The sequence below is a fragment of the Salmo salar genome, chromosome 01 (genome assembly GCF_965601325.2).
Source record: "Salmo salar chromosome 01, fSalSal1, whole genome shotgun sequence".
NCBI classification, from domain to species: Eukaryota; Metazoa; Chordata; class Actinopteri; order Salmoniformes; family Salmonidae; genus Salmo; species Salmo salar.
In genome coordinates, this window is record NC_138291.1 from 61,370,801 (window position 1) to 61,398,506 (window position 27,706).

The 27,706-nt window shown below is 43.6% G+C and overlaps 1 protein-coding gene across 1 annotated transcript in view; it reads left to right on the plus strand.

Annotated features, from left to right (window-relative positions):
* Nucleotides 1–27,706, plus strand: part of LOC100380761 (latent-transforming growth factor beta-binding protein 1) — a 117,210-nt gene that overhangs the window by 13,752 nt on the left and 75,752 nt on the right. The window contains exon 4 of the mRNA XM_082964495.1: nt 19,145–19,278. Coding sequence (XP_082820621.1) covers nt 19,145–19,278 — 134 coding nt within the window. The remainder of the gene's footprint in view (nt 1–19,144; nt 19,279–27,706) is intronic.

Consider the following 27,706-nt stretch of genomic DNA (forward strand, 5'->3'; position numbering starts at 1 on the left):
TTTATTTAACTAGGCAAGTCAGTTAAGAACAAATTCGTATTTACAATGACGGCCTACATTGGGTTAACTGCCTTGTTCAGGGGCAGAATGACAGATTTTTACCTTGTCAGCTCGGGGATTCAATCCAGCAACCTTTTGGTTACTGGCCCATCGCGCTAACCACTAGACTACCTGCCGCCCCAAATTGGGCTTGTCTCCTGATTGGGCTCTGGCATTACTGGAGGTGATGGTCCTCATATATTTGGTGCACAGGGAGATTTAGAGCTAAGGAAATTGTGTGTGTGTGTGTGTGTGTGTTCAGCGGCTGCAGTAAAGAACCTTATCCAGACAAAATAACTTTGAGTAGCACTACTGGTCATACCTGAGGGGCCAAAACAAGCCCTTCTGTGCTGTCAGAAGGAAATTACGTGTCGTTTTTGTTTTTACTTCATTTACTCAAGGGACGAAAAAAGACAGAAACAAGAGGAGTGAAGCAATTGGAAGCCGAGGCGGGCAGCACAGGTGGCTCTATAGCCTCGTTTCTTCCTAAAGTCAGCATGACACCGTTCGCCTGTCTCCTACACAGACCCTCATCTACAGTAGAGCAGGAAGGTTTAAGGATATTCGCTGACATTCATACTGTCAACTGTAAGGGAAATGAGTCTCTAAATGTATAGCTCTGCTGCTGTAATGGGACCTCTATGGTGGTACTGTATGGTGTGTCCCAGGAGTAAGCCAGGCTGTGGTCTAACTCCTGCCCCTGTGGTTCTGTGTCCTGACCCTTTGACAGGCCTCGGAAAACATGTCAGTGCTGGATACTCTGACTGTGCGATAATGCCATGCCTGGTATTGGAGTGGGTCAAGTGATGTGTGTGTGTGTCTTTTTCTCCCTCTGCACTCTCTATCGTTCTGTCTTTCCCCCCTTCTCTGAGGAAACCCCAGCAGAGCCATGTGTCACAACATTCCCCATTTCCAACATGAGTCGAGTCCTGTAATCATGTCTGACATGACTTATCATTTCTTACCTGTCGTACCCTTAAACTTACACTCATTTCCACCCTGTTCCTCAGAGGCAAAGCTTCTATTGACCTGGTGGGGGGTTAGGGTCAGAGTGAGGGTTGGGTGAATGAGGAACGAATTACCTCACCTCTCAGCACTTGTGGAGATAGTGGCTGACTCAGAGGGAGAGGTATAGACAAATGACACACTCTCCTTTCTGCTCCTCCTCCTTCTCCACTCTCTCTCGCAGTGTGAGCCACAAACTTGTTGGGAGGAGTGTGCGGATGTTTCTAGGTCCTGTGTGTGTGTGTGTGTGTGTGTGTGTGTGTGTGTGTGTGTGTGTGTGTGTGTGTGTGTGTGTGTGTGTGTGTGTGTGTGTGTGTGTGTGTGTGTGTGTGTGTGTGTGTGTGTGTGTGTGTGTGTGTGTGTGTGTGTGTGTGTGTGTGTGTGTGTGTGTGTGTGTGTGTGTGTGTGTGTGTGTGTGTGTGTGTAACTCCCCGAGCAGGAATGTCTTTGTGGTGCCAATATGTTCCTAGTTACACCCAGGAAGTTGGCAATTTCTCCTTTCTCTGGCTGTATAAAATGAAAAATGGGAACTGTATCCAAACACCCATTTTTTGAGTAGAATCCCACTGGAACCAAATGAATCACATGGGATCAGCTCCAAATTGTGCAAGGTGCTGGGTCTGGGTATTGAGTCAATCAAGGAATCAGAGAATCAACTAACCGCAACGGAGCACTGACAAACGTGGATTTCCTCCTCGCTCTCTCTTTTTCCTCTCCGTCTCTCTGTCTTTCTCTCTCTGTCTCTCATCTGACATATTCGTGCTGATAAACTATGAGCGGGCTCTGTTTACGTTTACTGGGTTCACTACGGTAGAGCGGAGTGTGTCGGTTCTCTTGGGGAGGACTTGGAATGGTAACAGGGGCCAGTGGTGGAGTGTGTGAGTGTGGCCAGAGAATTTGAGTGCTGAAGGTCGAGACTGCACAGGTTCACCCCCCCTGTCAATGATCTGTTTATATAGAAATGAGCAAGATCTCTGCTCTGATATTTCAGACTACCAGGCTCTTGCAACCATTCCTTGAATAAAGTGAAACGTTGAAAAAAAATCCAGTTTTTTTTCTATTTAATTGCACAGCCATTGCCAGCACACCCAGTCTTGCCAGATATTTTGTTGAGACTGGAATAAGATCTTATGTTTACAACTTCTCCCTTTCCCTATTTCTTTCTCTCTCCCTCTTCCTACCCTGACTTTTCAGCTCTCTTTTGCTGGCGTATTTAAAGATTAGCTGCAGTAGAACCCATTGTATTTATTTGACAGAGTAACAACATTTCATGCATGCCATCGGTGGTAGAAATCCTTTAAATCTCAGACTGAAGCCAGATTCTGATTGGACTGTGCTTTGCTACAATGTTCAAAGCCCCCACCCCCAAAATAACCCCAAACAAACATATCAGTGTTCATGTTGTGTCTGCTCCAGTCACAACAAATCATTGACCCCCCGTTGACCTCACACATTCGGTGATAATCCTCTTCCTTGTGTCCCCATTTTGTAAACCATCCTTAAACTACCTGTTTGTTTGGTCTGGCTATTATTAAAGCCCATTGATGTCTGAAGCCACCTGTTCAGACTACAGCCAGCCTCAGTAGATCAAGTCAAAGTGGTAAGAACAACAAAGAGTGGATGAGGCTCTTGTGTCACTGAAACCTTAGCTATGCCCTTGAGAGGAGACCAGCTTAAATAGATATACTGGTGTCAATGGCAATCTGCACCCATTCTCCTTAGACCCATACCCTCAATCCACCCCAGAGCTTCTCATCTAAACACATTTACATTTACATTTAAGTCATTTAGCAGACGCTCTTATCCAGATTGACTTACAAATTGGCGACCAGCTGGTCTCTATCTCACAAGCAGCAGGCTAAAGTGCTAGAGAACAGATCTGTCCATCCTCTATCTTTCTCTTTCTCTCTACCTCTCCCTCCCTTCCTGACTCAGGGCATTTCCATTGAAAAGGACCCATGAGCACCAGCATGTTGAATAGTAGCGTATCAAATTGGGTGTCAATGAAAGCTAAGAGTTTCTAATTTTGGTAAATTGAGGCATAGTTACATTTTTTCAACCATTTTCCATCTTACAAATTAGGCATAAGTAAAGGCTTTGATTTCTGGATAAACAGATGGAACGTGGGTCTTAGAAAACGTCTCCCAGAAAAGTCTTAAAAGGTATCAGATATATATCATAACACTATCATGTTGAGGTAAAGACCCCTGCCAACAAATATCAACACTTACATTTTGTTTTGGAATTTATGAAATATTGCCTTGTTACTGAATTATTAAGTGATTAAAACTCGTAATTCCGTTACCAGGTCGGTAACAGAATTACTGCAATTGAATTGGCTACAATGGGAAATCATAGTAGTCACAAACCACAGTTGGGTCTCCTGCTACTGTCCTCCCTTCTACTGGCATACTGTTATGTTCAGCTCATCATTTCTCTTTTTGTCTTTCTGTCGCCTGTTGGTCAAACCAAGAGTGTTAAAACAGTCTAAATCTGGACAACCCCTCCCTTTCTCTCTCCCCCTCTCTCTCTCTCTCTGCCTCTCTCTCTCCAGTTAATGTCACCTCTCCCAGCTCTTACTGACACCTACCCATGAGCCCCCTCTCTTTCCATTTACTGTAACCAGCACCCTCACCCACTGAGCACTGACCGACACCGGACGTCCATGGAAGTTGAAAAGTTGTTGAAATTTGGTCAGTCCACCCTGGCCAGTCCCTGGACCAAATTTGAACCTATCATAGATGCATGTTTCACAAGTTTGGATAGTACAGCACAGTACTGTATAGTGAGTAGAGCACAGAAGAGTACCATACAATACCGTACAGTACTGAGTACAGTACAGAACAGTACTGTACAGTGCGTAGAGCACAGTAGAGTAATACAGTACAATACAATACAGTACAGTACAGTAGTACAGTATAATACAGTACAGTACAGTAAAGAATGTTTGAGTATAGTACAGTAGAGTACAGTATATTATGCTGTACGCTACTGTAGTGAACTATACTCTACTTTACTGTACTGTACTCTACTGTAATCTACTTTAGTGTACTCTATTCTATTCTACTGTACTGAACTCTACCCTACTTCTACTCTGCTCTGCTATATTGTACTGCACTGTACTCTACTGTGCTGTGCTGCGCTGTGATGTTCAAACTTATGAAACATGAGGATTACATTAATATTCATAATTATGCATTTCTGTGTAGTACAGATCAGGGACTCATGTAAATGCACTTCACTTACTGTAGTTCATTAACCAAAATAGATTTTTTTCAAAGTCAAGGTGTCGTGTTATAGCTAACACCCCATTATTTCTGCGGACATCTTTGAATCTTCATTCGGAGCAGATATTTAAGAGTTTTTGGAAAACTTGGTCGCATAAAAACCTGAGGGAGATTTTTTCCTAATTTCATTACCAAAGTTTGATTCATCCAATAAATTTGTTTTATTACATTTTACAGTGGAACTTGTTAAAAGTAGTCATTGTGTATAGAGTTGTATGGTTTATTAAACTTTGAAATCATGGTTTTGGTTTGGCATACATTTTGAAGTGAAAAAAACTGAGTCAAAGCGTAATTTGATACCATGGATTTGCCCCTCTACGACTGCTGCTGATGAGATGGATTTGCAGTGGCTGGGAAGAATAGTCTACAGTGGGGCCCTCTTACTACAACAGAGGGCTTCTGTTTCAGTGTTGTGGCTGATGGTTGGAGGGCCACACTCATACCTCTGTGGCTGTGAGAAGGCTGGTTAAAGCCTCCTAAGTAGGTAGCTTTGCCGTGTGTCAGCGAGTATTTAGTGGAGTTAGCAGAGCTGGGTCAGGGAGAGACCAGCCTCACCTCTCACCTCTCGTCATTGGGGAGGAGGTAAAGAGATACGCCTTATATTCTAGGAATAGGGAGTGATGAAGGCACCGCCTAAACACTCACATGAACACGTGTACACACACACACACACACACACACACACACATTTACTGTATATAGTATTCACTAGGGTGAATGGCGGAAACCGGTTATCGAAATTTACCGTGACTTACCGGCCAAAACCACTCCCTTTTCCCTGGGATAAATAACTGCGAGAAATTATAATAAATTATTTATATGAACAGCATGGTGTGAAATGGAACTGTTAAATTATATGCAATGTCTAAATCTGGCTTCTGTACTGCCTCTGCATGATGTATCATCAACACTCAGGGTGGGGACAGACTGCCCATCTCAGAATGGAGCACAGTTCACAATGCATGTCGACCTATCATCTCATCATGGTAACTTTTTTTCTTGTGACAGGTGGGCCTACATTTTCTGCAGCAGAGTCTATGCTACAGTAACATAAAGACCGAATGCGTCTCTAATGTACACATCTCCATCTGGCTTTCGGGGGTCACCTCATATTTTTATTGTAAAGATATTTTTTTTTATTGCAGCTTTTGTTTTAATACAACCAATCACTCAAATATTTTTGCTATAAATTAGTGCATGTACGTGCGGACACTCACTCAGTCTTTCTCGCTCTCCATCACCTCCATTCAAATTGCATCCAAAATAGATCATCCTGTTCTATATTGATATATATATATATATATATATATATATATATATATATATATATATATATATATATATATATATATATATATATATATACACTGTATGTCCTAGCCTACCTCTTTCAGGTAATACATTCAATGCAGTATTAGCCTTATATTTAGCTAATTAGTGATGGGTTATGCATAATAAGCTTCTAACTTACAGTGCATTGGGAAAGTATTCAGACCCCTTGACTTTTTCCACATTTTGTTACGTTACAGCTTTATTGTAAAATGGATTAAATAAAAAGAAAAACTCATCAATCTACACACAATACCCCATAATGACAAAGCAAAACAAGATTTTAGAAATGTTTGCAAATGTATTACAAATAAAAAACAGAAATACCTTATTTGCATAACTATTCAGACCCTTTGCTATGAGACTCAACAGTTAGCTCAGGTGCATCCTGTTTCCACTTATCATTCTTGAGATGTTTCTACAACTTGATTGGAGTCCACCTGTGGTAAATTCAATTGATTGGACATGATTTGGAAAGGCACACACCTGTCTATATAAGGTCCCACAGTTGACAGTGGATGTCAGAGAAAAAAACAAGCCATGAGGTTGAAGGAATTGTCCGTAGAGATCCGAGACAGGATTGTGTCGAGGCACAGATCTGGGGAAGGGTACCAAAACACTTCTGAAGCATTGAAGGTCCCCAAGAACACATTGGCCTCCATCATTCTTAAATGGAATAAGTTTGGATCTACCAAGACTCTTCCTAGAGCTGGCCACCCGGCCAAACTGAGCAATCGGGGGAGAAGGGCCTTGGTCAGGGAGGGGACTAAGAACCCGACGGTCACTCTGACAGAGCTCCAGAGTTCCTTTGTGCAGATGGGAGAAACATCCAGAAGTACAACCATCTCTGCAGACTAGTCAGGATTGGGGGAAAGATGAATGGAGCAAAGTACAGAGAAATCCATGATGAAAACCTGTTCCAGAGCACTCAGGACCTCAGACTGGGGGGCGAAGGTTCACCTTCCAACAGGACAACGACCCTAAGCACACAGCTAAGACAACTCAGGAGTGGCTTTGAGACAGGTCTCTGAATGTCCTTGAATGGCCCAGCCAGAGCCCGGACTTGAACTCGATCGAACATCTCTGGAGAGCCCTGAAAATAGCTGTGCAGCGACGCTCCTCATCCAACCTGACAGAGATAAGAGAGGATCTGTAGAGAATAATTGGAGAAACTCCCCAAATACAGGTGTGCCAAGCTTGTAGCATCATACCCAAGAAGACTCGAGGCTGTAATCACTGCCAAAGGTGCATCAACAAAGTACTGAGTAAAGGGTCGGAATACTTATGTAAATGTGATATTTCAGTTCTTTAAAAAATTATAAATTTGCAAATATCTCTAATCTTGTTTTTGCTATTTCATTATGGGGTATTGTGTGTAGATTGAGGGGGGGAAAATCATACATTTTGTAATAAGGCTGTAACGTAACAAAATTAGGAAAAAGTCAAGGGGTCTGAATACTTTCAGAATGCACTGTACAATACCCACGCACCTGTGCTCCACTGGCCTCTCTCCTTAAAAAACACTTCTTAGCTTTTGGAGTACCATGCAGGAAAAGCTAGACTAGAATAGCTTGCTGGAATTTTTTTTGAGCATTTCATATACCAATAGACTATTCGAAGAGGGACGCAAGCTCTTGTTTGCTGAATGTTAAATACAACAGCCAATAGAACTCACGGTAGTTTGAAAGAAGAGCAAACGCGCAATGGTGGGAGATATAGCAGTTATTTATTCATGCCATAACCATTCAGTCTTCGTGAAGAGAAGTGAAAGCCTTCTGGATCTAATTCTAGTCCTATACAGTGCCTCGCAAAAGTATTCATCCCCCTTGGCATTTTTCCTATTTTGTTGCATTACAACCTGCGATTTAAATAGAATTTATTTGGATTTCATGTAATGGACATACACAAAATAGTCCAAATTGGTGAAGTGAAATATAAAAAATTACTTGTTTCAAAGAATTCTAATAAATAAAAAATGGAAAAGTGGTGTGTGCATTAGCCCGTAAATAAGATATGGTGCAACCAAATACCTTCAGAAGTCACATAATTAGTTAAATAAAGTCCACCTGTGTGCAATCTAAGTGTCACGTGAGCTGTCACAAGATCTCAGTAGATATATCCCTGTTCTGAAAGGCCCCAGCGTCTGCAACACCACTAAGCAAGGGGCACCACCAAGCAAGTGGCACCATGAAGACCAAGGAGCTCTCCAAACAGGTCAGGGACAAAGTTGTGGAGAAGTACAGATCATAGTTGGGTTATAAAAAAATATCAGAAACTTTGAACATCGCACGGAGCACCATTGATTCCAATATTAAAAAATGGAAAGAATATGGCACCACAACAAACCTGCCAAGAGAGGGCCGCCCACCAAAACTCACGGACCAGGCAAGAAGGGCATTAATCAGAGAGGCAACAAAGAGACCAAAGATAACCCTGAAGGAGCTGCAAAGCTCCATAGCAGAAATTGGAGTATCTGTCCATAGGACCACTTTAAGCCATACACTCCACAGAGCTGGGCTTTACGGAAGAGTGGCCAGAAAAAAAGCCATTGCTTAAAGAAAAGAATAAGCAAACACATTTGGTGTTTGCCAAAAGACATGTGGGAGACTCCCCAAACATATGGAAGAAGGTACTCTGGTCAGATGAGACTAACATTTTGCTTTTTGGCCATCAAGGAAAACGCTATGTCTAGCGCAAACCCAACACCTCTCATCACCCCAAGAACACCATCCCCACAGTGGAGCATTGTGGTGGTAGCATCATGCTGTGGGGATGTTTTCTATTGGCAGGGACTGGGAAACTGGTCAGAATTGAAGGAATGATGGATGGGGCTAAATACAGGGAAATTCTTGAGGGAAACCTGTTTCAGTCTTCCAGAGATTTGAGACTGGAATGGAGGTTCACCTTCCAGCAGGACAATGACCCTAAGCATACTGCTAAAGCAACACTCGAGTGGTTTAAGGGGAAATATTTAAATGTCTTGGAATGGCCTAGTCAAAGCCCAGACCTCAATCCAATTGGAAATCTGTGGTATGACTTAAAGATTGCTGTACATCAGCAAAACCCATTCAACTTGAAGGAGCTGGAGCAGTTTTGCCTTGAAGAATGGGCAAAAATCCCAGTGGCTAGATGTGCCAAGTTTATAGAGACATACCGCAAGAGATTTGCAGCTGTAATTGCTGCAAAAGGTGGCTTTACAAAGTATTGACTTTGGGGGGGTGAATAGTTATGCATGCTCAAGTTTTCAGTCTTTTTGTCTTATTTCTTGTTTGTTTCACAATAAAAAATATTTTCCGTCTTCAAAATGATACAAACCCCCCCAAAAATCAATTTTAATTCCAGGTTGTAAGGCAACAAAATAGGAAAAATGCCAAGGGGGGTGAATACTTTCACAAGCCACTATATTATTCAAGGATGTCATTAGAATGATGAAGATAAAGACAGCTAAACTTATTTAATTTAACTGTTGAAAGCGAGGAAGGTATGAAGCAACAATAGAGAGAGAACGAGGAGGTAAGCTAATAACATTAGGGGAAATATTATGAAAGGTATAATAAATGTGTCAGCCTACTAATTATACAAATAAGCCCTATTATATTTCAAAATGAAAATCTAATTCACTAGCCTATATTTGTAACGTTGTAGGCCTCATGTGCTGCACCAGAATCGCATGTTCTCTTCTACTTTATCATGGTTTGAATGATGTGCGTAATTCCCGTCCATATAATACAACACAGTACAGTAATACAGTTCACACACAAAAAGATTAGCAAACTGGAACTAGTGTCATTTATTTACCCAAACGAGCTTATAGCTAGCTACATCTATGGGCTTTTATGTTTTTCTGTTGTGCGTAATGTGCAGTAGCCTATATCATATATGTATTGGATAACGGCACAACCATTTGGCCTTTTTTGGGCTTGGGTTCATTAAATGTCTTTAATGTAGAGCTCATAAAACATATTTAATGTGTATCTGCCCCTTTCCTTTAATGACTCATCAGCATCAGGTAGCATCAGGCTTATAAGTCTATTTATATGCTTTATAATACTTTTCAATGACACTTCTGGTTTTGAAATACCGGGTTACCCGGGAGAAAAGTTATTTATTCTCGGGATGGAACATTTGTAAAATACCAGGAAAATATTCAACCCTAGTATTCACTCACATCCACATATTTACTGTACATACTAATATTCACTCACATACACAGACATATTCACATTCATAAAGCACTCACACAGAGACATCAAACAAACTTTCTCACTTACTCACTCTCTCATACACAGACATGCACATGTATTCACATACGAAAACAGAATGGCTATTTAAGAAGCGGTGGTGGAAAGAGGTGGCTATTTACAAGGCTATCACATTCTGTTTATTTATACTGTGCCAGGGGGCCTGTGGATGGGCTATGATATGAGCCATGTGCCGAATGACTGTTCCTCCTATCTCTCACCTCACCCAACAGCCCTCTTTCTATTCCCACGTACTGTGGCCTGCCTCGAGCCCCGGTGTGGACTGGGATCCCAGCACATAGACTGCCAATCAGACAGGAAGAGCCTTGGCCTCTACTTTCAACCTTCAACCCCACATGACTCCTCCACTGAGCTCTCAGATGGAACATCAACAGAAACCTGCTCTTCCTGTGACCTGGCCCATCCTAGAGGACTTTGGGCTTCTTCATACATGTCCCGGCTCTCATTAGACCACCAGTGTAAATATTAGCTCTTTTATGCAGGGTGAACTTTGCCCTGGGTTCATTTTTTTATTTAATGGGTGGTATTCCCCCTCCAGTCCCAGTGGTATGCGTTCACAGTTGCATGTGAAATAGCCTTTTAATAGGCAGCCATTGGGTTGAGGTAGTGGAATGCTCTCTCCTCCCTAGCCATGACTTCCTACTGTAAGAGGAAAGAGACTGCCCATGTGACAGATTGTACCCTCTCAGGTTTCCCAGCGCATGATTGTTGGAAGCCTGGCAATCTCACCTGGTGCTCCTTAAACAATAATTATTCTTGGAAAGGCCAGGACTATCTGGCCTTAGAAATGTATCAGTCATGTCTTGTAAAGATGAAGAAAGCCTCTCTCATTTAATTTCCTCTCAATTTAAATGCAGATTATCTGCTTGTACCCTGCCAGGTTTCTGGTGTAAAAGAGTGGAATTTGCGTTAATGTGGTCAAGACTGAGGTAAGAGATTATTAGGGGATTTTATATTCAATGTGAATCTAGACAGAAATGCTTTCATTTTTATTTGCATTCCCCCATTGTAGGGAATTTTAAAGGAGTCATTCCTCCCTCAGAAATCCTCTTTTCCTGATATAAAGTATTTTTTTTCAGGGTATTTTCCCAGTTTGTGTGGAGCTATTTACAATGTAAAAGCTATTTCAGATGACTTATTTACGCAGTGGCAGCTCCCGTTCATTTAGCACTGAATTGATGTGTTTGCAAAGAGAGAAATGATCATCAGTCATTATGTTGTGCATTGTTAACACCAGAGAATCCTTTGGATTTAACTTCAGCAATCTCCCTGGGACGTTGAGCATTTCTATCCCTGGGACTTTCAGCGTTTCCATCCCTGGGACTAAGCAGAGATAAGCTGCTTATCTTTAATAAAGTCATACTGCATGATCAGAATTCGGAGCACATGCCCCATGTGACTGCAGGCAAGCTTTGGCATTTACACACTCAGTAGATGGGCCCACTGTATATAATTGACCTATTTGGAAAGATAAATGATGTGAAATATGCCTCTAACCAGCCCTTGGGCAATCATATCCCACCCCTCCATTTGGAGTTTAAATATTAGACGATAGAATTGCCAGACTTTTCCAGAAGCTAGCAGCTGGCCAAACAGAGGAGTATAGATAGATCTATTCAGATTGACATTTATTTCTACGCCCATGCTCGCCAGAAGAACCGGCTGAAATAGATTTACTGCCGATTTTCACCGCACAGTTCAACGTTAATTGACACAAGGCCCATGCTGGCTAGAGGTCACAATGCATGCAACCTCAAAAAGTCCCACCAAAGAAGAAAAAAATGGTGTTTGTAGAAAAATCTATTTGGATAGCCATCTATGTAGTCTTTATTGCGGCCATTTTTTTATTTGACTGCTACGATGAATAATTCCCCCAAGGTTTCTGGGGCTGCAGAGCGATGCTGCAGTCCCTTTATTGTGGTTTTTAATGAGGCATTACATTCAGACCTCACAGTGAGCAATTTCACTGTAGCCCTCTTTTTACCTGCTATCACTCGGCCCAGAGGGACGTGGACAATCCAGAAGCAGCCCTCTGACGCACTCTTTGGCTGCATGAAAGGCACCTCCCCTCTAAAATGACTTGTCATCATCTAGTAGAGGTGGACCATCATTGTTGAATTTGAGAGTTTACAGTTCATCTGTCTTGATTGACAGTGAGTGGTTATCACTCTGTTTGCCACCACATGAGTCAACTGTTGACATTGTGGTGTCCTTATCTTACTCTCTGGCAAGCTGTGTCATTACACAAACTGAAGCTCAATAGCAACTCAAAAGGATGCAGATGCCACTACAGTGGGGGACAGACAGGGATAGACCGGAGGACTCCCTGACTGGGGGTGCTGCAGCTGCAGCTTCAGCTTAGGGAATATGTTGCCCTCTGTTCTATCAATGCCAGTTCTGACCTAATCATCCCTACATCTTTAATGGCGCTCTAGTCCTCTGTAGGTGCAGTCTTACTGCAAGGGAAGAGTTTAGGAGGCCAATGTTATTTGACAGTGCTTGTTTAGAATTGCTGAGTAAATGTAAAAAGACTCTCACAAGTATGCTGTGTTTTTACAAACTTACCATCGCTGGATATCTAAGTTGGCAGTGATTTATTGAAAAATATAGTCATATACTTATTATTTCCAAACTTCAACTACGCAAAAGGATGGTCCCCTGTGTATTTGCATCCTTACAGCTCCAGACACAATAATGTTTCTGCATGTTGTCTTCATTGATCATTTTTGTGAGGGGAGATGTCTTGAAGCAGTCCTGCACAGGTGCTGAACTCTTTAGGTTCTCTAGCTTGTTGGTTTTGTCTAGAAATACAACCCAGTCTCCTTTTTTAAGCCGTAGCTGTAGAAATGTATGAGAAGTAAGCCTCCATTTGGGTGGGTTGGCTTGTCTGTCTCCAGACTCCTGTCAGAAGTCCTCAGAAAAAAGGTGGTGTTGTGGTAGGCAGTGTAGACAGAGGGGGAGACACAGGTATCCCCTCACCAATCACAGCTGAGAGAGAGGCCGAGACCAGCAGTCCCCTCAATCAGGGGATAACATGACAAATCTCTGCTTTGATGGATGTCGTCTGTGAGAAGCTCGCGACCTGCCAACTGGCCTCAGCACTCGTTCCACACCAGCATTCCTCAAGTCTTCATGTGCAGGAAAACCACATCTCTACGAGAGAAGAAAAATGGCAAGCACCCATCAGTCCCTCTCCCTACAGGGAAATCATTTGTCCGCAAATTGTTTGAAACACACCCCAGTGTTTTGATGGTGTCTCAAGGCCAAGAATCCCCTCCGTGCTCCTTGGGGTTGGTGAAGTTAGTGAGTTCAGGGGGAACTTTACAAGAACAGTAGCCCATCGTAACCTTCTGTACAGTAAGTAGGCATTTTATTCATGGGTCTGGTAAAAAGACAACCTTGATTGTAAAAATGTTCCCACATTTTTAATATGTTCTGTATGTTTTCACAGTTGTTTTTCTTCTACTTGAACCCAACTGGAGCTTCGCTAGCCAGTCTAAGTGAGTTATGGTCTTGTATATTAGGAATGATACAACAGAACCTTTACACCTGTGGTAGAGGAGAAAGGAGAGTTGGTGGGTGGTATGCTGAAGGCCTATACGGCCCATTCAATTGGCATGTCCCTAAACAGTAAACCTGATAAGCAGCTGTGAACTGATAGTAGCACCTACTCTCAAAAGATTTTCAATGTTTTTTTTGCGTTACTGTGCCTCTTTTTAAAGTAGAGAAGTTTAATCGACCTCACCGTTTTATTCATCAAAATATATTTTGATAAGTAGCTTGTGTCGAGATCAACTAAGGCGACCTTGTACAGCACACAATCTTTTTCAAACAACTTCAAATGAATTGATGTAATCCTCCTCTGTGTTTCTCAGTGGAGCTAATTGGTATGTTGGAGATGGTTAGGGTAAGAGCTGAACTTTTTGCTAAAGTCAATGGGCCAAATAGGAGCATGTGGAAGAGCTTAACACATATCTCCCAGTATTTACTGCAAGGGTTCCCGTCACATAAAAAAATCGGGGGAAAGAAAGCCGCTAGGTTTTATTGCTGGGGAAATAAACGTAAAGGTTTCTTTGTCTTCGTTGAGGGTAACCCTGGGAAAAGTCTTTCTGGGCCCTGGGTGGCCCAGAATCTGGTTGGTTGGTGACCCGTAAAATATCTCTCACAGACAACTTAGATTAGGCAAGCTCATTGTTTCAGGATGGCAAGTTAGGCCAAAGTGCACATTTACCCCATAGTCTGTCCTCTCACTCCCTCTGAACTCCAATGAAACTAAACTATGTCAACAAGACACGAGAAGATAAAATACAGGTTGTCCATTCTGCATGGAGATAAATAGACTCTCCAATGTCTGTCCTGTTGTCTGAGGGATGGTTTTGCCATGTTCCCTCCAATAAAGGGGATAATTACTGTCACTTTTTAGTCTGCTCTCCAAGCAGGGCTGTGATGTCACCGGGGGGCTGGAATATGTTTCTCCTTTGTTCAAACACATTGCATCAGGCAGGCGTTAGAGCATGGCAGACGCTGCAGATTAGATCACCGCAGGGCATTTGGAAAGAGAGACAGGAGAGAAAGACAACTGAGGGCCATTGTGAAATACACCCTCTAGTCCCTCTCTCTCTCTCTCTCTCTCTCTCTCTCTCTCTCTCTCTCTCTCTCTCTCTCTCTCTCTCTCTCTCTCTCCCTCTCTCTCTCTCTCTCTCTCTCTCTCTCTCTCTCTCTCTCTCTCTCTCTCTCTCTCTCTCTCTCTCTCTCTCTCTCTCTCTCTCTCTCTCTCTCTCTCTCTCTCTCTCTCTCTGAATTCAATTCCATTCTCACCCTCTCGCTCTTTTTTTTGTATTTGAATCTTTCTGGCAGTGAGCCTCTCTCTGTCTTTCTCCCCTACCATAAACTCCTTTTCCCCTATCCTCTTTCTGTCCTCTTTTGAGCTTCTTCTGAGTCTGCATCTCTTGTAAACTCTTCCTCATTTCTTAATTTTGGTATAAAATGCATGTTGGGCCACTATCAACAGCACATCCCACAACAATGCTTCCATTCTACTGTTGCCAATGGGAGAAGACGGGTGCATCCACTTAGTTTTGCTCCTACATAAAACCAACCTTATCATAGCTAATCCACATAGATACAGTCGCAAGCATACCGAATAGTCTATATATAGGCCGATAATTCTTTTATAACAGGAGAAATATGAGCTGTAGGTGTTTGGTTTCTGCCCCCAGGGGGTCATAAAGGAATGTCAGATACTGGAATTACACCCAATAAAACGCCATCACATAGAAACCCATAAACAGTTAATAACAGAAAATGGCAAATAGCTGTATAACCAGCCATGCATACTGTAGCCTGTGGGCCATGCTTGCATTTGACAGTGAGAGGCTTTGTTTTACAACTCACGGTCTTGTGGCAAAGAAACCCAAGTATTGGTTTGTTGTGACAGTCTACCGCACCATGACTGTATTGGTACATGAAAGACTGCAGAGGTTAAACAACACTCACCCAGTAAGTTGGAGGTGGGGATAGAGGGGGGGGGGGTTGTGAATGGGTGATGGTGTGGGGATGAAAGCCGGCACATGAGAAGCCATACTGCTGTTGTTCAGCCCCCCCCCCAACACCCCACCACCACCCCCATAGGATCAAACAAAAGATGAAACCCAGCCAGATTCCTGTGAAGTCCCATTGTTTGATAGTCTGTGAGTGTGCATTAGGGAGATGGATGAATGAAAGGGGAGAAGATGAAAGGGAGGAGTTTAGTCACAGTGATTGACACTGGCATTTGTCAACACAATATCCTCTTTTTCTTTTCTTTTCTTCCTTACACAATCTCTGTTGTCTGTTGTGAAGGTGATGAGGGGCTACATGACCCACATGGTGGTTGTGGTGCAGGCAGAGCCAGGTCTAATTAGCACAGAGAGAGTGAGTAGAGGCCCTGTTGAGATGGACTCACATGAGATGAGATGATCACAAAAGGGGTCAACAGTCAAGGTCAAGCTCACAGCCACGGGTGGCCTTGAGTGACAACTTCATTGTATGTGTCTGTGTGTGTGTGTGTGTCTGTGTGTGGAGGATGAGTCTGTCACAAGTGTGTTTATTTTATGTTAGATATATATACAGTACTTATTGCAGTAGCTTGAGGGAGACTTCTACCTAGCTGTTCAAATTACATTTTAATTACATACATTTTTTATGGAAATGGGGAATTGGCTATGCCTCTGCTAATGATAAGCTGTTTCTCGGCCAGTACATTGTTGTCTCCCTGTAGGCATATAAAGATTGTTCAGTGCTCTGATAAGTCTGAATGTCTCCAATGTTTTGTCTCTTTATCCTCCCCCTTTATAAACCATTTAGAAACGGCTCTTAACACCACCCATATTGTTGTGCTCTTTTCTCTCCTGTCAAAAATAAATGTATTTTTGTCCTTTGTCCTCTGTTACCATCACCCAGACCTGTCTGAGTGGTTTTAGTTTGGCAGCTGACAATTTGATACGGTTATGCTGTGAAGAAAAAACCTCTACTACTGCTGTCTCGCTCAGCAGCCCTGCACCAGATTACCAGATTTCTCTTCCTCCCGTGTAAACAAGTCACATTTCATTTGGACTGAGGGACATTTAGCAGAGTGGTTAGGAGTAGAGAGGCTTTGCAGGGCTGCTTTTGGAGGGTTTTGTTCTACTTCAATTCTTACGTTATCCTCACCCTCCTCTCCTTGCCCACTCACCCCCAATTCTGCTCTCCATGCCCCCTTGCCAACCACACCCTGTTGTCCTTTCACTCTGTCTGTCATGTTTGATTGGGCCTTGTCAGGGGGACTACAGGGTGGTCTCGTTCTTTTGGACCAGCTCCGACCCCCTCCTCTCTCCCCTCCCTCTTTCAGTGTTGAGGATGTGTCTGGGTTTCCTCACCCGTCTCACTGGGGGAGATTAGGTTAGGTTCATTCTCTGGGTTTCTGGCCGGTGCTCTTGTCTCATGTCCCTCTCTCTTAGTGGGAGGACATGAGATGACTGACGCCATGATTTAAGTCCCGTAGCCCGTAATCTTCGCCTTGGGAGCAACAAAAGAAACGTCCCTTTTTCAGGACCCTGTCTTTCAAAGATAATTCGTAAAAATCCAAATAACTTCACAGATCTTCATTGTAAAGGGTTGAAACACTGTTTCCCATGCTTGTTCAATGAACAATAAACAATTAATGAACATGCCCCTGTGGAACGGTCGTTAAGACACTTAACAGCTTACAGACAGTAGGCAATTAAGGTCACAGTTATGAAAACTTAGAACACTAAAGAGGCCTTTCTACTGACTCTGAAAAACACCAAAATAAAGATGCCCAGGGTCCCTGCTCATCTGCGTGAACGTGCCTTAGGCATGCTGCAAGGAGGCATGAGGACTAAATTGCAATGTCCGTACTGTGAGATGCCTAAGACAGCGCTACAGGGAGACAGGACGGACAGCTGATCGTCCTCGCAGTGGCAGACCACGTGTAACAACACCTGCGCAGGATCGGTACATCCGAACGTCACACCTGCGGGACAGGTACAGGATGGCAACAACAACTGCCCGGGTTACACCAGGAACACACAATCCCTCCATCAGTGCTCAGACTGTCCGCAATAGTCTGAAAGAGGCTGGACTGAGGGCTTGTAGGCCTGTTGTAAGGCAGGTCCTCACCGGCAGGTAGCCTAGTGGTTAGAGCATTGGACTAGTAACTGAAAGTTTGCAAGATCGAATCCCCAAGCTGACAAGGTAAAAATCTGTTATTCTGCCCCTGAACAAGGCAGTTAACCCACTGTTCCTAGGCCGTCATTGAAAATAAGAATTTGTTCTTAACTGACTTGCCTAGTTAAATAAAGGTAAAACATTTTTTTAAATAAACATCAAGTCGCCTATAGGAACAAACCCACCGTCGCTGGACCAGACAGGACTGGCAAAAGGTGCACTTCACTGACGAGTCGCGGTTTTATCTCACCAGGGGTGATGGTCGGATTCGCGTTTATCGTTGAAGGAATGAGCGTTACACCGAGGCCAGTGTTCTGGAGCGGGATCGATTTGGAGGTGGAGGGTCCGTCATGGTCTGGGGTGGTGTGTCACAGCATCATCGGACTGAGCTTGTTGTCATTGCAGGCAATCTCAACGCTGTGCATTACAGGGAAGACATCCTCCTCCCTCATGTGGTACCCTTCCTGCAGGCTCATCCTGACATGACCCTCCAGCATGACAATGCCACCAGCTGTTCTGCTCGTTCTGTGCGTGATTTCCTGCAAGACAGGAATGTCAGTGTTCTGCCATGGTGAAGAGCCCTGATCTCAATCCCATTGAGCACGTCTGGGACCTGTTGGATCGGAGGGTGAGGGCTAGGGCCATTCCCCCCAGAAATGTACAGGAACTTGCAGGTGCCTTGGTAGAAGAGTGGGGTAACATCTCACAGCAAGAACTGGCAAATCTGGTGCAGTCCATGAGGAGGAGATGCACTGCAGTACTTAATGCAGCTGGTGGCCACACCAAATACTGACTGTTACTTTTGATTTTGACCCCCCCTTTGTACAGGGACACGTTTCTGTTAGTCACATGTCTGTGGAAATTGTTCAGTTTATGTCTCAGTTGTTGAATCTTGTTATGTTCATACAAATATTTACACATGTTCATTTTGCTGAAAACAAACACAGTTGACAGTGAGAGGATGTTTGTTTTTGTGCTGAGTTTAATTGTTCATGTATTATTTCAAGAATGTTGTAAGGGTTGACGTCGGATAAAGTGGACCAAAACGCAACAGGAATATGTGCACTCATCTTCTTTTATTTGGTGAAGAAGGAAAAAACAAAATAAACACGTACACCAAAAGAAACACACCGACGAATAAACAGTCCTGTAAGGCCATAAGCTATACATGGAACAATCTCCCACAAACTACAAAACAAAACACATACCTATATATAGGACTCTCAATCAGAGGCAACTAAAAACACCTGCCTCCAATTGAGAGTCCAACACCCAAACCTAGACATAGAAATACAAAGAACTAGAAAGAACATAGAAATTCAAACATAGAACATAACCCAAAACCCCCCCGAACCACATAAAACAAATACCCTCTGCCACGTCCTGACCAAACTACAATAACAAATAACCCCTATTACTGGTCAGGACGTGACAGATGTGAACACAGTGGATTATGAACATAGATTAAATTGTTCTTTACAGTGTTTGACAGGGTTTTTTTCTTCTCCCTTATAGAATCCAGCCTGGTATCCAGCAGTTTGTCCGGAAGCCCAAGTACTACCACACACAAACCACACACACCCAGACACATGTCCAGCATCAGCCTGACAGACCCATTCCCCTGACAGTGGGACACAACCCCATCCACGGTGAGTAGCCCACCTCCTTTACCCCATCCTCTTACTGTATTAACTTAACCTAAGCTCCATAAGAACTGGAAAAGAGCGCCACCATGTGGTGGTTTCTGAAAGAGGCGCTGGTTTAGATTATAGGTACAACTGTCCCAGGGTCCCGTTTACAGGACAGAAATACAATCCACACTTTATTACCACACATCAAACAGACACACACACAGCAAACAGGAAGAGGAATAGAATCAGTGAAAGTGATAGTGGTTTTCTGTAGGACAGAAGGAACAGGGAATATATATATATATATATATATATATTACAACAGCGTGGTAGCAGTTTTGGCTATACAGTAGTAATAGCAGTGACGCAATATATACAAATCAGCAATGGCATAGCAATGGGCTAGCACGTGATAGTAATGGCTATAGTAGTGTTAGCGGTGCTAGCATGGTAATATTATTGTCTGGTAATAAATATACAGTAATACACAGGGGCTAGTAAGCTAACATGCTACAGAGTAGTAATGCAGGTAAACAGGCTACAAAAGACAAATGGTATCATGCTGTAGTATGGGCTAGAATAGCATAGGCAGTATAAAACAGGATGCAAATAGTGACTAGCATAGTATACAATATGTACAGTGGGAGCTAGCAGGGCTATAGGTAATAGCACACAGTAGTACAGTTGAAGTCGGAAGTTTACATACACTTGGAGTCATTAAAACTCGTTTTTCAACCACTCCACACATTTCTTGTTAACAAACTATAGTTTTGGCAAGTCGGTTAGGACATCTACTTTGTGCATGACACAAGTAATTTTTCCGAACAATTGTTTACAGACAGATTATTTCACTTATAATTCACTGTGTCACAATTCCAGTGGGTCAGAAGTTTACATACACTAAGTTGACTGTGCCTTTAAACAGCTTGGAAAATTCCAGACAATTATGTTATGACTTTAGAAGCTTCTGATAGGCTAATTGACATCATTTGAGTCAATGGAGGTGTACCTGTGGATGTATTTCAAGGCCTACCTTCAAACTCAGTGCCTCTTTGCTTGACATCATGGGAAAATCAAAAGATATCAGCCAAGACCTCTGAAAAACCATTGTAGACCTCCACAAGTCTGGTTAATCCTTGAGGGCAATTTCCAAACACCTGAAGGTACCACGTTCATCTGTACAAACAATAGTACGCAAGTATAAACACCATGGGACGACGCAGCCGTCATACCGCTCAGGAAGGAGACGCGTTCTGTCTCCTAGAAATGAACGTAATTTTGATGCGAAAAGTACAAATCAATCCCAGAACAACAGCAAAGGACCTTGTGAAGATGCTGGAAGAAACAGGTACAAAAGTATCTATATCCACACTAAAACGAGTCTTATATTGACATAACCTGAAAGTCCACTCAGCAAGTGCACATGGGGACAAAGATTGTACTTTTTGGAGAAATGTCCTCTGGTCTGATGAAACAAAAATAGAACTGTTTGGCCATAATGACTATCGTTATGTTTGGAGGAAAAAGGGGATTCTTGCAAGCTGAAGAACACCATCCCAACCGTGAAGCACGGGGTTGGCAGCATCATGTTTTGAGGGTGCTTTGCTGCAGGAGGGACTGGTGCACTTCACAAAATAGATGGCGTCATGAGGAAGGAAAATGATGTGGATATATTGAAGCAAAATCTCAAGATGTCAGTCAGGAAGTTAAAGCTTGGTCGCAAATGGGTCTTCCAAATGGACAATGACCCCAAGCGTACTTCCAAAGTTGTGGCAAAATGGCTTAAGGACAACATAGTCAAGGTATTGGAGTGGCCATCACAAAGCCCTGACCTCAATCCTATAGAAAATTTGTGGGCAGAACTGAAAAAGCATGTGCGAGCAAGGAGGCCTACAAACCTGACTCAGTTACACCAGCTCTGTCAGGAGAAATGGGCCAACATTCACCCAACTTATTGTGGGAAGCTTGTGGAAGGCTACCCAAAATGTTTGACCCAAGTTAAAAATGTAAAGGCAATGCTACCAAATACGAATTGATTGTATGTAAACTTCTGAACCACTGGGAATGTGATGGAATAAATAAAAGGTGAAATAAATAATTCTTTCTACTATTATTCTGACATTTTACATTCTTAAAATAAAGTGGTGATCCTAACTGACCTAAAATAGGTAATTTTTACTTGGATTAAATGTCAGGAATTATGAAAAACGTATTTGGATAAGGTGTATGTAAACTTCCAACTTCAACTGTATATAGGGCAGCGGCCTCTAAGGTGCAGGGTTAAGTAGCCGGGTGGCAGCCAGCTAGTGATGGCTATTTAACAGTCTGATGGCCTTGAGATAGCAGCTGTTTTTCAGTCTCTATGGTCCCAGCTTTGATACACCTTGGGCTCTCAAGTGTCGCAGCGGTCTAAGGCACTGCATCTCAGTACAGACACCCTGTTTCGAATCCAGGCTGTATCACAACCGGCCGTGATTGGTAGTCCCATAGGGTGGTACACAATTGGCCCAGCGTTGTCCGGGTTTGGCCGGTGTAGGCCGTCATTATAAATAATAATTTGTTCTTAATTGACTTGCCTAGTTAAATAAAGGTGGAAAAAAATGAATATAGCGGGGTGAACAGGCATTGGCTCGGGTGGTTGATGTCCTGGGTAATCTTTTTGGCCTTACTGTGACATTGGGTGCTGTAGCTGTCCTGGAGGGCAGGCAATCTGCCCCCAGTGATGCATTGGGCAGACTGCACCACCCTCTGGAGAGCCCTGCGGTTGCAGGCAGTACAGTTGCTGTACTAGGCGGTGATACAGCCCGACAGGATGCTCTCAATTGTGCATCTGTAAAAGTTTCTGAGGGTCTTAGGGCCAAGCCGAATTTCTTCAGCCTCCTGAGGTTGAAGAGGGTCTGTTGCGCCTTCTTCACCACACTGTTTGTGTGGGTGGACCATTTCAGATTGCCAGTGATGTGTACGCCGAGGAACTTGAAGCTTTCCATCTTCTCTACTGCGATTCTGTCGATGTGGATAGGGGCGTGCTCACTCTGCTGTTCCCTGAAGTCCACGATCAGCTCCTTCATTTTGTTGACGTTTAGAGAGAGTTTTTTTCCTGGGCCCCACTCTGCCAGGGCCCTCACCTCCTCCCTGTTTGCGGTCTCGTCATTGTTGGTAGTCAGGCCTACTACTGTTGTGTCGTCTGCAAAATTGATGATTGAGTTGGAGGCATGCGTGGCCACGCAGTCATGGGTGAACAGGGAGTGCAGGAGGGTGCTGAGCACGCAGCCTTGTGGGGCCCCTGTGTTGAGGTTCAGCAATGTTTAGGTGTTGTTTCCTACCTTCACCACCTGGGGGCGGCCCGTCAGGAAGTCCAGGACCCAGTTGCACAGGGCGGGGTTCAGACCCAGGGCCCCAAGCTTAATGATGAGCTTAGAGGGTACTATGGTGTTGAAGGCTAGCTATAGGGAATGAACATCAAACTTTTTTTATTAATTTATTTACCGCCTTTTTTCCCCCAATTTTCTGGAATCCAATTGGTAGTTACAGTCTTGTCTCATTGCTGAAACTCCCGTACGGACTCAGGAGAGGACACACTGCTTCTTGACACAATGCCCGCTTAACCCGTAAGCCAGCCACACCAATGTGTCACTATTGGGGCGGTAAGCAAATTTCAGTGGGTCTAGGGTGTCAGGTAAGGTAGAGGTGGCATGATCCTTAACTAGCCTCTCAAAGCACTTCATGATGGGCGATAGTCATTTAATTCAGTTACCTTTGATGGACATCTTGAAGCAAGTGGTGGACAGCAGACTGGGATAGAGAGAGATTGAATATGTCCGTAAACACTCCAGCCAGCTGGTCTGCGAATGCTCTGAGAACTCGGCTAAGGATGTCGTCTGTGCCGGCAGCCTCGCGAGGGTTAACACGCTTAAATGTCTTACTCACTTTGGCCACTGGTTTTCCCTTTGTAATCAGTTCTTGTCTGTAGACCCTGCCACATACGTCTTGTGTCTGAGCCGTTGAATTGCAACTCCACTTTGTCTCTGTACTGATGTTTTGCCTGTTTGATTGCCTTACGTAGGTAATAACTACACTGTTTTTATTCAACCATATTCCCAGTCACATTGCTGTGGTTAAATTTGGTGGTTCGCGCTTTCAGTTTTGCACGAATGCTGCCATCTATCCATGGTTTTTGGTTTGGGTAGGTTTTAATAGCCACAGTGGGAATAACATCCCCAATACACTTCCTGATGAACTCAGTCACCGTGTCTGTGTAAGCGTCAGTGTTATTCTCAGAGGCTACCCGGAACCTATCCTAGTCCACGTGATCAAAACAATCTTGAAGCATGGATTCCGATTGGTCAGACCAGCGTTGAGTAGACCTTAGCACGGGTACTTCCTATTTGAGTTTCTGCTTATAGGAAGGGAGGACCAAAATGGAATCGTGATCTGATTTGCCCGAAGGGAGGGCGGTGGAGGGCCTTGTAGGCATCTCGAAACGGGGAGTAGCAGTGCTCTAGTACCCGGTGTGGCTCAGTTGGTAGAGCATGGTGTTTGCAACGCCAGGGTTGTGGGTTTGAAATGTATGAAATGTATGCATTCACTACTGTAAGTTGCTCTGGATAAGAGCGTCTGCTAAAATGACAAAAAATGTTTGTTTTTTTTTAATTATAGAACTTCAGTAGCGTTTTCCTCAAATTTGCTTTGTTAAAATCCCCATCTACAATAAATGCGGCCTTTATCTCATGGTCTGAACATAAAGGTATACAGAGCTATGCCAAAGGGGCAGATTGTGTGAAGTATGTGACATGGGAGACAATCCTGACTTATACACAAGGAATGTAAGCATATACTAACAAAGCAATAGCAACCTATAACAGATCAAATATACACATGAATCATAACAAAGTTCTCTTTCATGTTCAGTGATGCACCTCAGGAGGCTGAAGAAATTTGACTAGGCCCCTAAAACCCTCACAAACTTCTACAGATGCACCATTGAGAGCATCCTATCGGGCTGTATCACCGCCTGGTACGGCAATTGCACTGTCTGAAACCGCAGGGCCCTCCAGAGGGTGGTGCGGTCAGCCCAGCGCATCACCAGGGGCACACTTCCTGCCCTCTAGGACTTCAGCCACCTAAGCCACGGCCTGTTCACCCCGCTACCATCTAGAAGGCATAGACCGTACAGGTGCATTAAAGTTGGGATTGAGAGACTGAGAAACAGCTTCTATCTCCAGGCCATCAGACTGTTAAACAGTCACCACTAGCTGGCCTCCGCCCAGTACCCTGCCCTGAAACTTGGTCACTGTTACTAGCCGGCTACCACCCTGTACTTTACCCTGCACCTTAGAGACTGCTGCCCTATGTACATAGTCATTGAACACTGGTCACTTTAATAATGTTTCCATACTATTTCACCCACTTTATATGTATATACTGTATTTTAGTCATTCCTCATCCTATATAACTTATTTTTTGTTTTTCTGGTTTATGTGTGTATTAAAAAAAATTGCTAGGTATTACTGCACTGTTGGAGCTAGAGATACAACCACTTTGCTGCACCTGCGATAACGTCTGCAAATTTGTGTACACAACCAATAAACTTGGATTTGATTGGAGGGAAGGCTTGTCCCTTAAGGAACGTCCAGTTATGAGTTGTAGTGGAGGACAGTAGTTTACAGCGACCTTCTTAACCCTGCCCTCCTGGAAGCAACTAAAGGACAAGCAGGAATGGGTGTCTATTACCACCAGCAGGGAGAGCCAGTGATTGGCTGGCACTGGTCAGCTGACTGATTGCCCTGGCAAACTGGTCCCTAACACATAGGTGTGAAGTGCCCTATGCCACTGAACAATAGGGTCAGGCTGAGAAGGGTGCTGGATTTCTACCACATCAGTAAAAGCCTACAAAGTTTGTGTATCTCACAGGCCCAGAGAGAGGGTTAAAGAGAGAAGGTTTTTAACAGGAAGGTTAGCTACTATACTGTACTGACAGATCGCTTTATTGAAGCTCTAACCATAGATGTATGGAATTTAAGTCTTTGGAAGCTTTGGATGTGCACCTGAAACACCAGGTGACTTTATGATGTGCAAAATAAGCTAAGAAACAGTCATCTTTACTCATAGGGCAGCACTATATTGTCACAAACCTCTGCTCTTAAATCAGCTAGTATTCACTAAGTGATGATTTTGTGAGTCTGAGGCCGTTCCCGCGTTTTGCCAACCATTGGTTCTGTGGCGGTAAGCAAAGTCCTCAAACACTTTAAAGATGTTATTTCACAAATTAATTTTATTTTTTAATAAAAGTGTCGTCAGCTCGGTTTTAAAATTCCTGAGCTCTCCCAGGCACGGCTTTGCTGGCACGAGGCAGAGACTGGGGACGACTGAACCCGAGGTTTAGAAAATTCCGTGACAGGGTGACAGTCTCTCTCTCTCTCTACACTCTCTCTCTACTCTCTCTCTCTCTCTCTCTCTCTCTCTACACTCTCTCTCTCTCTCTCTACACTCTCTCTCTCTCTACACTCTCTCTCTCTCTCTACACTCTCTCTCTCTCTACACTCTCTCTACACTCTCTCTACACTCTTTGAGCAGACCGCACGACACCAGCTAGTGTCAGCCGATCCAGCTGAGCCAATTACACTGGCCTGTTTGTTATTTCAGGGCTGGAGATTTATCGGGCCGACCATTAATCACTGCCAAACGGACACTGTAGTGACGCTTTAGTTAGGTCAGCCTGTCATTATTTTAGCATGGGGTTTGGGCGGCACCCATTTCTCACGTTACGGGAGCCAGTGCGATTTCAGTGCTATGCAGTAGCCCGCTCTCCCTCTGTGGAATGTGTTCCTGCTGTACTCTGTGTCAACAGAGTCATATAAAAACACACATAGCCTAATTGGGGAGTTCGGGGGTAGGGGGTGGGGGGATAGGGTGTTGCCAGTGGGGAGGGGGAGGGGTTCCACTGATGCTATCCCAATCACTGTGTGGAAGGTGCATTCAAGTTTATATGCTCTTTATTTGGTTAGATAAAATATCTGCCAATTTGAGAAAATGATATGCTATGGTTGAATTATAAAGCCAGATTGTTTATGGTAATTGGAGATTTCATTTATGGCGAGGAAAATAACATCAAATCATCAATCAAATCGCATTTTATTTGTCACGTGCCAAATACAACAGGTGTAGAACTTACAGTGACATGCTTACTTACAAGCCCCCAAACCAACAATGCAGTTTTAAGAAAAATAAGTGTTAAGTATTTACAAAAATAAACTGAAGTAAAAAATAAATAAATAAAAAAGAAAAAGAACAAAATAGAAAAATAACATAATTAAAGAGCAACAATAAAATAACAGTAACGAGGCTATATACAAGGGGTACCGGTACAGAGTCAATGTGCGGGGGCACATGTTAGTCGAGGTAATTAAGGTAATATGTACATGTAGGTAAAGTGACTATGCATAGATAATAAACAGTGTAGCAGCAGTATAAAATGAGGGGGGAGTCAATGCAAATAGTTTTGGGTAGCCATTTGATTAGCTGTTCAGGAGTCTTATGGATTGGGGGAGAAGCTGTTAAGAAGCCTTTTGGACCTATACTTGGCGCTCCGATACTGCTTGCCGTGCGGAAGCAGAGAGAACAGTGGCTGGAGTGACTACGGTGGCTAGAGTCTTTGGCAATTTTTAGGGCCTTCCTCTGACACTGGCTGGTATAGAGGTCCTGGATGGCAGGAAGCTTGGCCCCAGTGATGTACTGGGCCGTACGCACTACCCTCTGTAGTGCCTTGCGGTCTGAGGCCGAGCAGTTGCCATACCAGGCGGTGATGCAACCAGTCAGGATGCTCTCGGTGGTGCAGCAGTAGAGCTTTTTGAGGATTTGAGGACCCATGCCAAATCTTTTCAGTCACCTGAGGGGGAATAGGCATAGTCGTGCCCTCTTCACGACTGTCTTGGTGTGTTTGGACCCTGATAGTTCATTGGGGATGTGGACAAGCTCTCAACCTGCTCCACTACAGTCCCGTTGATGAGAATGGGTGCGTGCTCGGCCCTCCTTTTCCTGTAGTCCACAATCATCTCCTTTGTCTTGATCATGTTGAGGGAGAGGTTGTTATCCTGGCACAGCACTGCCAGGTGTCTGACCTTCTCCCTATAGGCTGTCTCATCGTTGATCAGGCCTACCACTGTTGTGTCGTCTGCAAACTTAACCTCTTGACGGTCGCCTAGGATAGGGGGCGCCACAGCGCATTTTGAAAATAATTAGTGCCCATTTTAAACGGCCTACTACTCAAACTCAGAGGCTAGGATATGCATATAATTAATACTTGTGGATAGAAAACACCCTAAAGTTTCTAAATCTGTTTGAATGGTGTCTGTGAGTATAACAGAACTCATATGGCTGTCAAAACCCCGAGACAGATCGAAACAGGAAGTGGAATTCTGAATTGCGGACTCAACTTCATCACGTTGCC